This window comes from Cetorhinus maximus, chromosome 29 (genome assembly GCF_964194155.1).
Source record: "Cetorhinus maximus chromosome 29, sCetMax3.hap1.1, whole genome shotgun sequence".
In the NCBI taxonomy this organism is placed as follows: domain Eukaryota; kingdom Metazoa; phylum Chordata; class Chondrichthyes; order Lamniformes; family Cetorhinidae; genus Cetorhinus; species Cetorhinus maximus.
In genome coordinates, this window is record NC_135907.1 from 8355172 (window position 1) to 8368090 (window position 12919).

A 12919-nucleotide genomic window follows, 5' to 3' on the forward strand; every position below is an offset into this window, starting at 1 on the left:
TACTGATGAGTAAATGCAGCTCCATAACACTGTTGACAACACCGTCAGTTACTTTGCTGAATGAAAGTAGATTGATGAGGCAGTAATTGGCCAGATTGAATTTGTCCTGCCTTTTTGTGGACAGAAAACATACCAGGGCAATTTTATGCTTTGTCAGGCAGGCGCCAGTACTAGAACAAGCTTGGTTAGGGGTATAGCTAGTTCTGGAACACAAGTCTTCAGTACTACAGCTGGGATATTGTCAGAGTCCAGGGCCTTTGCTGTATGCAGTGTGCTCAGCTGCTTCTTGATATCACATGGAGTGAATCGAATTGGCTGAAGACTGGCTTGTGATGTTGGGGACCTCAGGAGGAGGCCAAGATGGCACTTCTTGCTGAAGATGGTTGTGAATGCAACCTAAAGCATGGGGCCCAGAACTGGGCGAGGTGTCCTCCTATTCAATTAGAGGTAAAAGATCCCTTGGCACTATTTAAACAAAAGCAAAGAATTCTGATGACCTGGGTAACACTCCTCCCTCAATCAACACCAGCAAAAACAGGTTAACTGACCATTCATTGATTTGATGTTTGAGGGATATTGTCTAAAGTAGTTGCTGCATGTGCTTATAAAATCGTTCAGTTGTTATAAATTGCCGGTTGTCACATTTTGAAACATATCCAGAACCATCTGAGGTTCAGAACTTTCAGAACAAAAAGCTTAACTTATTAACTAATATATATATTAACTTCATTGTTATGAGACACAAAAAGAATCAGCCACAATCATTGAATTTCAACCATTCAACTGAGAATGTCTATTTCTTGCTTGAAAATACAATTACACTGTTACTGGCAAGAAAACATTCAAATCTATAATCTGGTAATGGCAAAAGTACATTTTCACCTTGGCTATGAACTGCTTGAGGACATCCTGAGAATGTAGCAAAATACACTGTAACTTAGCTCTTACTCAGTAATTGTCTCTGAACAAGGCCATTCTCTCTAACAATCTTACCTAACTCTCCCATTATGGCTGGACGTCCCCTTTCTTCTCCTCTGATACGCCTGGAATGTTCCCTACACTAAAGGCACTGGAGAAATAAAATGTGTCGATTTATTTTCTCCCCGAGCTCTCCCCATCTCTCCCAGTGATGCTGAATCTCTCACGGTGGGACACCTCCACGGGCAATATTATCATACGGTCTCTTACCCAGATAGCCTCACACACCATCATAGGATCCTTGGACACTTCCAGAGTGTGGAGCTGCCAGACAGAGACTCACCCTCTGGACAGTTAGAGAACTTCACAGCAAGGTTTAGGCTGGGGAGTTGTAGAGTTGGGCTCTAGTTGGGTGGGGCTGAATACCCTGTTTCTTTCCTGTAAATTCTATGTAAATACACAAACTAATCTTTTATAGGATTAAAAAAATTACACTTTTATACAAAAGCTAGATGTTAGTGCAGTTAATCCAGTGCAGTTGGCCTCTTGATGGGTTATCACCCGAACAGTTATAGTGCATTAGTAACTAGTGCTATTAAGAGAACTCTGCCCTTGGGCCTTGGACCACTAGGGCCAATGACCTTAGCCATGGCTCATTTACTGTACCTGATTTAAACGGTTTAAGATTTTAATTTTCTATGCTGTGAACTGAGCAGAAAGTCAAAATCTCAAACCATTCAGCACCCACCCCCACCATACTCCAGCAAGCTTTCAGCCTTTCATTGTTTTGCAATTAACCTGCTGTCAGGTCTGTTACTTCAACAGACCATCAGCTTCCGATTAGTCAGCAAGAAATAATCTTTACATTTTGATTCAAACCAGCAATTAATTATACATCGCCATTAATATTTCCTGTTAACATATAGTTAAACTGGTTATTTACTGGTCAGGCCCAGCTGTACTCAGAGGACTGGGAACTCTTGTCTTGTTGCCAGTGACTGGGCCTTTCCCACTCTTTAACCAGTGCTGGGCACAGCCTGCCCACATTTCACTCTCACAGCTTGGAGGTGAGGTCCATCCTGAGAAACTCGCTGATAATTCCTGCAACTCGTTCCGGCTCGTTCAGATGGACATGGTGATTTCCTTCAACCTTCTCCAATCGGAACTGTGGAAAGTGAATGGAAAGCGAGAGGGGGGGATGCGGGAAGAGTGAGGGTGGTAGAATTAAACATAGGAATAGGAGAGAGCAAAAAGATTGAGAAGTTACACACACAGGAATAGGGAGAGAGGAGATGGCTGAACTGGGGAACACGCAATGGGCTGAATTGAGTGTTGTACTACACTAATTTTAAGCAAGTTGCATAAACAGGAATAGGAAGGGGGGTGGAGTTAGAGTCGCAAACTATAAGGTTTGGCATTTTCAGTATATAATATTTAGATTAGGTGCTTTAATTCCTATTTCTCAGCACAGGCCAAATGTATGACAGTGATATTAGAAGGATTAATGGGACTTTGTTCCGTGGGCCTAATCAACATCCAAAAGTCATTGAAGAACCCCAGCCCAGTAGTTCTCTGGCACCTTGTGGTTCTCCAATTTTTGGAAAAGATCGAGGGGAGTTATAGCTGCGGGCCATCAGTAGAAGTGACCGGTCAGGAAAGCACCAAACAACCTGTGGTTGACGACACCCGGGGATTTGAGGGGGATGATGTACCACTCTCAAAGGTGCATGTCAGTTACCTATTTTGGTATTCTGTTGTTTGCTATATCTGATTTAAACCCAGATAATTTCCCTCAAAATTTAAGTGTAACGATGTGCTGGTTTACACAGTGAAGGGACTCACAGAAAACCCAGAACTTGGAATTGACTAATTAAAACAGCAAGAGGTCAGGAACTCATTCCTTCTCCCTCATGGATGGGAATGTAAGATTAGGTAGTTTCAGTGTCTGAAACTTATGTTTAGATTCAGTATTTTTTAAACATATAAAGTACTCTTGTTTAGGTTCAGCATCATAATACGTAAGCAGCACACTCTTATAAAGATAAGGTAGCGGGGAATGTGATGTGAGAATAAAACTTATTCACACAATGAGTGGTTCGGGTCTGGAATGCACTGCCTGGGAGGCAGGTTCAATCAAGGCATTCAAGAGGGCATTAGATGATTATTTGGATAGAAACAATGTGCAGGAGTGTGGGGGAAAGGCAGGGAAATGGCATTAGGTCATAATGCTCATTTGGAGAGCCGGTGTAGACATGATGGGCCAAATGGCCTCCTTCTCTGCTGTTAAAATTCTGTGATTCTGTGAGTCATAGCGAAAGATCATAAAATGGCCAAGCTAAACCTGCCCATAATGCAGAAGGATGATCCCAGAGCTGCTGACACAACAAAACTTTAAGCATTCGAGACTAGAGAGGCACTGAAAATTTACACCTCAATAAGAGAGATGGTCACACAGCGAGAGAGAGGAACAGTTACCTTGAACATCAAGGAGCTAGAGTACAGAATGTTTTATCAAGTTGTGGTTCTGAAAGGAGCCATTAACAGCGTGCGAGTCATGTCAGAAATGGTGTCAGTGAGTATTTACGGTGAGTGAGGAGTTTGATTGGGTGATTGATGTTTTCACTAGATATTGGTGCATAGAAATCTGACACAGAGAAAAAGAGGCCATCCACCTATACATCCTGTGAGTAAAACAGTCCAGTCTAATAAGGCAGACAACAGGAGAAGGGCTCTCCAATGTTCTCGTGCACTGTTTACAGATAGTGCCTACTTTTAGAGCTCTAAGACTTGTAACATTCTATGTTTTTATACCTTGATTTCTGTAAATTACCCTAAAGAGGTACGTAATAATAGTGGAAAAAAAACGTGTAGCAAATGTATGGTCTGATACAAGGTGTGCTGTGTTATAGGCGTGAAGATCAGAGTCTTGCCCTTTTGAAGGTGCCTGATTGAGTTGCGTTCTAATTCAAAGTTGTCCTGATGGAATGACTTGTGTTTTTAAAGGGCCAGACAGGAGAGAGGTCAGTTTCCAATCCTGACATCGGAGACATCTCTTTTACCTGATTTGAGAGAGACCGGTACCCGTCCAGTAAGAGACTAAATGGTGGCTTGTTAGGGTTCCACTTCTCCTGGGTCCACAGTCCATCCTTAGCGCTGAAAAAAAAGCAAAGACACAGAGTCACTGGCATCAGGCTGCTGCTGCGGTGAAACTAAGGGGTGAAGCTCAGAAATACCCCTGCTTGGATCAGATCAGTCTTGAGTATGATTCTGAACATGTGCAGTGGAGGCACCCCATTGCTCCAGCACCTGATTGGCTGCAACGCGATATGTCTGAAGACCAGGGACAGGGCCTGGAGAGATGGTTTTGGGGTACAGGGAAATAGTTGAGGGGTTATTTGTGGCCAGTCTCCCCTTCCCAAGAGGCTGAATTATGCTGGGGTCCAGCTCCATGAAGCAGCCCACAGTCCCCCACACTACCCAGTGCCTGACCTGTGGCTATTCTTTTGTGTGTGAAACCAGGCTATTCAACACTGGGGGCCATCCCCACCCCCCCTCCATCAGACACCCACACAAGCACTTCCCAGAGCGTAAGGTTCAGAAATGGGAATCCTGAATGATTTTTCAAGCCCTCAGCCTAAGTGTATTGAGGCTAAGATCAGCAAACTCAACAGAGACCAGGGGCTGAATTTTGCCGTTGATGAGCAGGGGGCGGGGCCTGCTCGCTGACGGGCAAAATGACACGGGATGACGTCAGGGGGACTCCCCAATGTCACCCCGCCCCATTTAAATCTTCAGGAAGGTGGGCGGACAGCGAAATCAGCTGCGGGCCCGCCGACCTGTCAATGGCCAATTGAGGCCACTGACAGGATGATTAAAACAATTAAAGGACCTGCCCGTCCAACCTTTAAGGGCAGTGGGTCGGCCAGGAGCCCCGGCGGGCTTCTGAAAAAACATGAAACCTCATCCAACGGCGGGATGAGGTTTCATGTAGGGTTTAAAAAAAGTTTATTAAAGTTTCAGTGAAATTTATTAACATGTCCCATCTCGTGTGACATTGTCACATGAGGGGGACATGTTAAGGATTTTTTTATTTTTCTATTTTTAAAGTTTATAAAGCTGTCAGCGATCTCCCTGAGGCTGCACTTAGCCTCAGGGAGATGTGCGCTCTTTTGTGAGCATGCGTGAAAGAGCGCACTCTCGCATCTGGGGAACCCCCCGCCCGCACAGGGAGCCCATTGCACTTCCCGCCGGACGTCATGTTAAACGGGGCTTAATTGGCCCGTCCACTTAAAATGGCGGCGGGGCCCGCTTCTCCGGTGGGGATCGGCTCCCCGCTCGCCGGAGATTGGGTCAGGTCTGCCCACCCGGCAGAAAATTCTGCCCCAGGAGTTAAATCTGGAGCCTTCCTGGTCTCAGTCCCCGAACATTAGATGGATATACGAAGGGCTGTGCAGTGGAAAAAGGGGAGCTCTGGTAAATATAAACTTAACCCTTAACCAACCTGACAATCGCAATGTTTGATAAAGCTCGTTGTGTGGGGTTGAAGCCCAAGACGGCCATGATGGTACTGAGTGGCAGGGCAGGCTACACAGAGATATTGACCACTCCAGTTCCTATTTCTTGTGCTCTTCTGTTCACATCTCATCAGAATGATGGCAGGTCAGACAGGACAGCCCTCCCTCAGCGTTGCACTGAAGTATTGGCTTAGGTTTTGTGCTCAGATCTCTGGAGTGGGATTGGAACCCGCAGCCTCCTGACTCAAGAGGTGAGAGTGCTACCCATGGAGCCATAGCTCACACCTAGGAAAACAGGGAGGGGTTACAGGCAGGCAATGTACTTACTTAATAAGGAGAATGGTTGCTGTGATATTCTTCTGAAACTCCAGACACTGGTCAATGGTGTACCTCACAGGGGTTCGCTGATGAGGTTGAACAAAATACAAGGTGGAACCATTAACTTCTGCTTTTACTGGCTGCTCTCTTTGCTTCAAATCAGATGAGTCCCTTCTTCACCAAGAACACAGCTCTCACGGGCACGTACGAATGACAGCGGTTCAAGGCAGATGAGAAAACTGTGTCAGGTGGCCGGGCATGCCATCAAAGGCACACACAACTGCCCCTCTGAGTCTCCTGGTGTTCGGCAGGGGAAGGCTAGATTAAGGTAAAGAAATGAAGGAAGCTCCTGCAATTCTTCGTCCCAGTTACACAGGGGCAGTGGGTTGACAGGGGGGGGTTGAGATTATGGGGGTCATCTGCCTATCCTGAATAGTCAGTGAAACATAGGAGAGGAGGGAAGGGTACCCCAGAGGAAGATGTCCATGACTATCACTCCATTACTTAAGGGTAGAAGAGATAAACTAGGAAACTAGAGACCTATTAGCCCAATGTCTCGTGAAAAAAAATCACTAGAATCAGTTATTGAGGACAGGGTGATTTAGCATTTGGAGAAACATGAGCTGACCAGGCAGACAGAGCAGCAGGGATTTGTAATGGGTAAGTCATGTCTAATGGACCTAGTTGAATTCTTTTTTTTGAGGACTGCCAGAAGGCATTTGATATAGTTCCACATAATAGACTTAAACAAAAATAAGCACACATGGAAGTGGAGACAACCTATTGGCTTGGATAGGAGATATAGTAGAAGGTAGGAGAGAGTAGGGATAATGGATGTTCTCAAATTGACAAGCCAACTAGTGGTGAACCTCAGAGGTTCACACTGGGACTTCAGCTTTTCCATTATATTTATAAATGACTTAGATAAAGGAGTAGTGAGCTATATACCTAAGTTTGCTGATGACACTAAGTCAGGTGTCACTGTAAATGGTGTAGGTGGGAGCAGAAAGATAGAAGACAACATTGACAGATTAAGTGGGTGGATGGAACTGTGGCAGCTGGAGTTCACTGTGGGAAAGTGAGGTGCTATTCACTTTGGACCTAAGTTAGGTAGATCAGGGTAAATTAAAAAGGCTAATGGAACGTTAGCCTTTATTTCAAGGGGGCTGGAATACAAAGGAGTGGAAGTTGTGTTACTCCTGTGCAGACTTCTGGTTAGACCTAATCTGGAATAACTGCAATCAGGTCCGGCCACCCCATTTCAGGAAGGATATACTGACCTTGGAGGGGATGCAGTGCAGATTCACCAGATTCACACTGAAGCTAAAAGTGTTAAATTATGAGGGCAGGTTGTATAGACTAGGCTAAGTGGTGATCCAATTAAGGTGTTTAAGATAATAGCAGACAGGCACAACAAGTAATTAGGAAGGCAAATGGAATGTTGGTCTTCATTGCAAGGGTAATGGAGCATAAAAGTAGGAAAGTCTTACAACAACTGTACAGGTCGTTGGTGAGACCACACCTCGAGTGTTGTGTTCAGTTTTGGTCTCCTTACTTAAGGAGGGACATATTTACACTGGAGGTAATTCAGCAAAGGTTTACTGGGGTTGTTCTATGAGGAAAGGTTGAGCAGATTAGGCCTATACTCATTGGAGTTTAGAAGAATGAGAGGTGATCCTACTGAATATATAAGGTTCTGAGGGGGCATAACAGGCTAGATGTTGAAAGAATGTTTCCCCTCCTAGGGGAATCTAGAATTAGGGGGCATTGTTTCAGAATAAGGGGTCTCCCATTTAAGGCAGAGGTGATGAGGAATTTCTTCCCTCAGAGGGTCATTTGTCTTTGGAATTCTCTTCCCTAGACCAGTGGAGGCTGGGTTAATGAATATGCTCATTAGACAGATTCTTGATCTACAATGGAGTCAAGAGTTATGGGGGCAGGCGGGAAAGTGCAGCCATGATCTTATCGAATGGTGGAGCAGGTTCGAGGGACCATATGGCCTACTCCTGCTCCCAATTCTTATGTTCTCATCTCCCCAACAGGGCTATGGGTGTACCTACACCACATGGACAGCAGTGGTCCAAGGTGGTGGTGCAACATCACCTTCTCAGGGTGATTAGGGATGGGCAATAAATGCTGGCCTAACCAGTGACGCCCACATCCCGTGAACAAATATATTAAAAAAAGCATGATGTCTGCATTAAATTTGTTTTTATTTCAAACCGTGTCTCCCTCTGTGAGATCCATCTGTCATGCTTTAGCTTGAAGTAATGTCCTGGATTTGCCTTTATGATGTGGTTTAATATCTTGTATATTTTCTGAGGTCCTATCTCAGTTACTACTTTGCTACAAAACAATTATTTTTTAGATTTGTTCATGGGGTGTAGGTGTCACTGACTAGGCCAACATTTTTTGCCCATCCCTAACTGCCCTTGTTCAGAGGGCATTTAAGAATCAACCACACTGTCGTGGGTCTGGAGTCACATGTAGGCCAGACCAGGTAAGGACGGCAGATTTCCTTCCCTAAAGGGCATTAGTGAACCAGATGGGTTTTTACGACAATCGACAATGGTTTCATGGTCGACGTTAGACTTTTAATTCCAGGTTTTTATTCAGTTCAAATTTCACCATCTGCCATTGTGAGATTCGAACCCAGGTCCCCACAGCATTACCGTGGGTCTCTGGAATACTAGCCCAGTGACAATACCACTACGCCCTAGCATATCTTGGTCTTTTGGGGGCTGGTGGGTTACTGTTAAGGTGACTCTGGAATTAGGGGGCATTGTTTCAGAATAAGGGGTCTCCCATTTAAGACAGAGATGAGGAGGAATTTCTTCCCTCAGAGGGTCATTTGTCTTTGGAATTCTCTTCCTTAGAGCAGTGGAGGCTGGGTTAATGAATATGTTCATTAGACAGATTCGTGCTGATTGTCTGTTTGGGGTGGATACTAATTTATCACTGGTACAGCACTTGCCAAAATTAAAAGAGAACTCACCAGATTGATTCTTAAATCTCGGGTGAAGACAAGACCTGACAAGAATGACACAAACAAACAATCAGAAACATAAAAAAATACAATTCTCAATTCCTCCCGTTAACATTTATATGTTTCACATTGAGAAACCCATTAAAGATTATCACACTTCTAAAAAAAAAACCATACCACAGGGATCATTCAGAAAGGCTGCACTCTAAAGATCTTTTCCAAGGAAAGAACTTGCATTTATATAGTGCTTTTCACACCCTCAGCACATCCCAAGTGTTTTGCAGTTAATGAAGGACTTCTGAAGTGTAGTAACTGTTGTAATGGCAAACTCCTACAAACAGCAATGAGATAAATGACTAGGTCATCTGGAGAGATCATCAGAAGAGAGTTTGAGAGGACCACCCTGGGCTGCGACCAGTTCCAATTGGCCTCAGGAGCCAAGGTAAATCATGGCAGGAGCGAGGCCATATTCTTTGGGAACTGGGCTGACCGATCCTTTGTCCCCTTCACCGTCAGGTCAGATGGTCTAAGGGTGCGAGGGATATGGTTCGGAGGGACCAGGGCATGCGTTAGAAACTGGAAGGAGCGATTGACTATGGTGAAAAGAAAACTGGGCATGTGGGAGTGATGCTCCCTCTCCGTTGCAGGTAAAAATCTGGTCATCAGGTGTGAGGCACTCTTGGTGTTGCTGTACATGGCGCAGGTCTGGCCCATTCCAGACTCCTGTGCGATGGCGATCACCCGAGCCATCTTTCGCTTTATCTGGAGGTCGAAAATGGATCGTGTCCACAGCAACACGATGTACAAGCCTCTAGATAAAGGGGGAAAAAACGTGCCCAACATCGCCCTCATACTGATGGCCACCTTTGTGTGCGGCTGCATCAAGCTGTGCGTAGACCCTCGGTACGCAAACACCAAGTGTCACTACGTGCTGAGGTTCTACCTGTCCCCGGTGTTGTGAAGGATGGGCCTGGCCACGCTGCCGCGGAACGCTCCAAGTAGTTGGACCGTGCCGTACCACCTGTCCCTCGTGGAAAAATTTATGCAGAGAAACACCTTTGACCACAGGTCCATCAGGCAGTGGGCGGCATGTAACGTCTTAGAGGCCCTGAGGGAAAAGGAGAGGGTGGATCCTGTGGGATGGTTCCCCGAGCAGACTGTCAAAGTCATGTGGCAGAATGTCTCATCGCCAGAACTTTCCAGCAAGCACCAAGATGTAGCTTGGCTGGTGGTGAGAAAGGCCCTCCCCGTCAGATCCTTCCAACACGCCAGGAGTCTCACCCACTCTGCACGTTGCCCTCGAGGTGGCTGTTGTGGGGAAGAGACCGTTGTTCACCTCCTTGTGGATTGTGCCTTTGCAAAGAAGGTCTGGAGAGAGATGCAGTGGTTTCTGTTGAGGTTCATCCCGAGCAGTTCTGTGACACAGGACTCTGTGCTCTACGGGCTGTTCCCAGGGACACACACAGGGACAAACATCAACTGCAGTTGGAGGATCATCAACTCGGTGAAAGACACACTTTGGTCTGCCCAATACTTGTTGCTCTTCCAGTGCAAAGAGTTGTCTCCGACCGAGTGTTGCAGACTGACACATTCCAAGGACCAGGACTACGTGCTGAGGGACGCATTAAAGCTTGGGGCAGCTGCCACAAAGGCTCAATGGGCTCAATACGGCACAGTCTCTAGGGGAGTATAAAAAGTGCAAGGGGGAACTTAAAAAGGAAATTAGGAAAGCTAAAAGTGCATGAAAAAGTATTGGTGGGTTGAATAAAGGAAAACCCAAAGGGTTTTTTAAATATATAAAGAGCAAGAGAATAACTAAGGAAATAGTAGAGCCAATTAGACACCAAAGAAGTAATGTGTGTATGGACCGGAGGACGTTGATACAGTCCTCAATGAATACTTTGCGTCGGTCTTCACAATGACGCAGGTATAGACGTCAGGTTGGAGGACTGTGAAATATTAGACAAAATTTAAAGAGAGGAGGTAGTAGCGGGTTTAGTGGCCTTAAAAGTGGATAAATCTGTAGGCCCGGATGAGATGCATCCCAGACTGTTGAGGGAGGCGAGGAAAGAGATATCAGGGGCCCTGGCAGAAATTTTCAACTCCTCTCTGGCCACAGGTGAGGTGCCAGAGAACTGCTAACGTTGTCCCATTATTAAAAAAGGGAGGAAGGGATAAACCAGGAAATTACAGGCCAGTCAGTCTAACCTCGGTGGTGAGGTAGTTACTAGAAAGAATTCTGAGGGACAGAGTATATCGGCACTTGGAGAGACATGAACTAATCAGGGATAGTCAGCATGGATTTGTTAAGGCAAGGTCATGTTTGACAAATTTGATTGAATTTTTTAAGGTGGTAACTAGGAATGTTGATGAGGGTAATGCATTTTTTGTGGTCTACATGGACTTTAGCAAGGCTTTTGATAAGGTCCCTCATGGCAGACTGATCAAGAAAGTAAGAGCCCATGGAGTCCAAGGCAAAGTGGCACGTTGGATCCAAAATCGGCTAAGAAGCAGGAAACAGAGGGTGATGGCAGAGGGATGTCTCTGTGACTGGAAGTCTGTTTCCAGTGGGGTTCCACAGGGCTCGGTGCTGGGGCCTTTGCTATTTGTGGTGTATGCTAATGATTTAGACTTAAATGTAGGTGAGGTATGATCAAGAAGTTCGCGGATGACATGGAAATTGGTAGGGTGGTAAATAATTTGGAGGATAGCTGTAAACTGCAGGAAGATATCAATGGACTGGTCAGGTGGGCAGAGCAGTGGCAAATGGAATTCAACCCAGAAAAGTGAGAGGTAATTCACTTAGGAGGGCTAACAAGGCAAGGGATTACACGATGAATGGTAGGACCCTGGAAAGTACTGCAGATCAGAGGGACCTTTGTGTGCATTCCCACAGATCCCTGAAGGTAGCAGGGCAGGTAGATAAGGTGGTTACGAAGGCATATGGGATACTTGCCTTTATTAGCCAAGACATAGAATACAAGAGCACGGAGGTTATGTTGGAACTATACAAACGTTGGTTAGTCCACAACTGGAGTACGCGTGCAGCTCTGGTCACATTATCCAAAGGATATGATTGCACTGGAGAGGGTACAGAGGAGATTTACTAGGATGCTGCCTAGGCTGGAGGGTCTGAGCTATGAGGAAAGATTGGATAGGCTGGGGTTCTTTTCCTTGGAGCAGCGAAGGTTGAGAGGGGACCTGATAGAGGTGTATAAGACAGAGGGACATAGATAGGATGGATAGGAAGGCACTTTTTCCATTAGTAGACGGGCCAATAATCAGGGGGCATAGATTTAAGGTAAGAGGTAGAAGGAAGAGGAGAATTGAGGAGAAATTTTTTCACCCAGAGGGTGGTGGGAGTCTGGAACTCGCTGCCTGAAAGGGTGGTTGAGTCAGAAAGTCTCGTAACATTTAAGAAGTATTTAGATATTCACTTGCGTTGCCATAGCCTCCAGGGCTATGGGACAAGCAGTGGAAAATGGGATTAGTGTAGTCAGATCTTTGTTGACCGGTATGGAAACCATGGGCCGAATGGCCTCCTTCTGTGCTGTAAACATCTGAGTCCATGAATCTGCTTCATTAATGTTGGTCGACAGAATGTTGGCCAGGGCACTGGGGGAGAGAATTCATTCATGGGATGTGGGCATCACTGACAAATCCAGCATTTATTACCCATCCCTGATTGCCTTCAAGGAGGCAGTGGTGAGTCACCCTCTTGTGTGGCTTGCTAGGCTATTTCAAAGGGCAGTTGAGAGTCAACCTCACAGAAGCACAGATTCACCAAAATGATACCAGGGGTTTGGAAAGACTGATGGTGCAGAGTATCATTTCACTATTTTTTAATTCTTTTATGGGATGAGTGTGATGCTGGCGAGGCCAGCATTTATTGTCCATCCCTAATTTTCCTTGAGAAGGTGGTGATGGGCCGCCTTCTTGAACTGTTGAAGTCCATGTGGTGTAGGTACAGCCACAGTGCCGTTAGGGAGAGTGTTCCAGGATTTTGACCCAGTGACAGTGAAGTGTCATGAAGCTATTAATGTATATAATGTTATTGGAAAATATTTTTCTTTTAAAATAGAGGTTTAGTCTGTGGGAGTCTTAATTGGATTAAAGCCAGCTAGTTTGGGTGCTTTGATGTGTACTAGTTTTGAGGTGTAAGAGAGGTAGAGTGCGTTTGCAT

The 12919-nt window shown here is 45.5% G+C and overlaps 1 protein-coding gene across 1 annotated transcript in view; it reads right to left on the reverse strand.

Annotated features, from left to right (window-relative positions):
- Positions 1-1803: 1803 nt before the first annotated feature.
- Positions 1804-12919, reverse strand: part of serhl (serine hydrolase like) — a 46488-nt gene continuing 35372 nt past the window's right edge. The window contains exons 9-12 of the mRNA XM_078532085.1: positions 8746-8780; positions 5760-5836; positions 3978-4071; positions 1804-2083 (exon numbers count right to left, since the gene is read on the reverse strand). Of these exons, the coding sequence (XP_078388211.1) occupies positions 1973-2083; positions 3978-4071; positions 5760-5836; positions 8746-8780 (317 nt within the window). The 3' untranslated portion in view covers positions 1804-1972. The remainder of the gene's footprint in view (positions 2084-3977; positions 4072-5759; positions 5837-8745; positions 8781-12919) is intronic.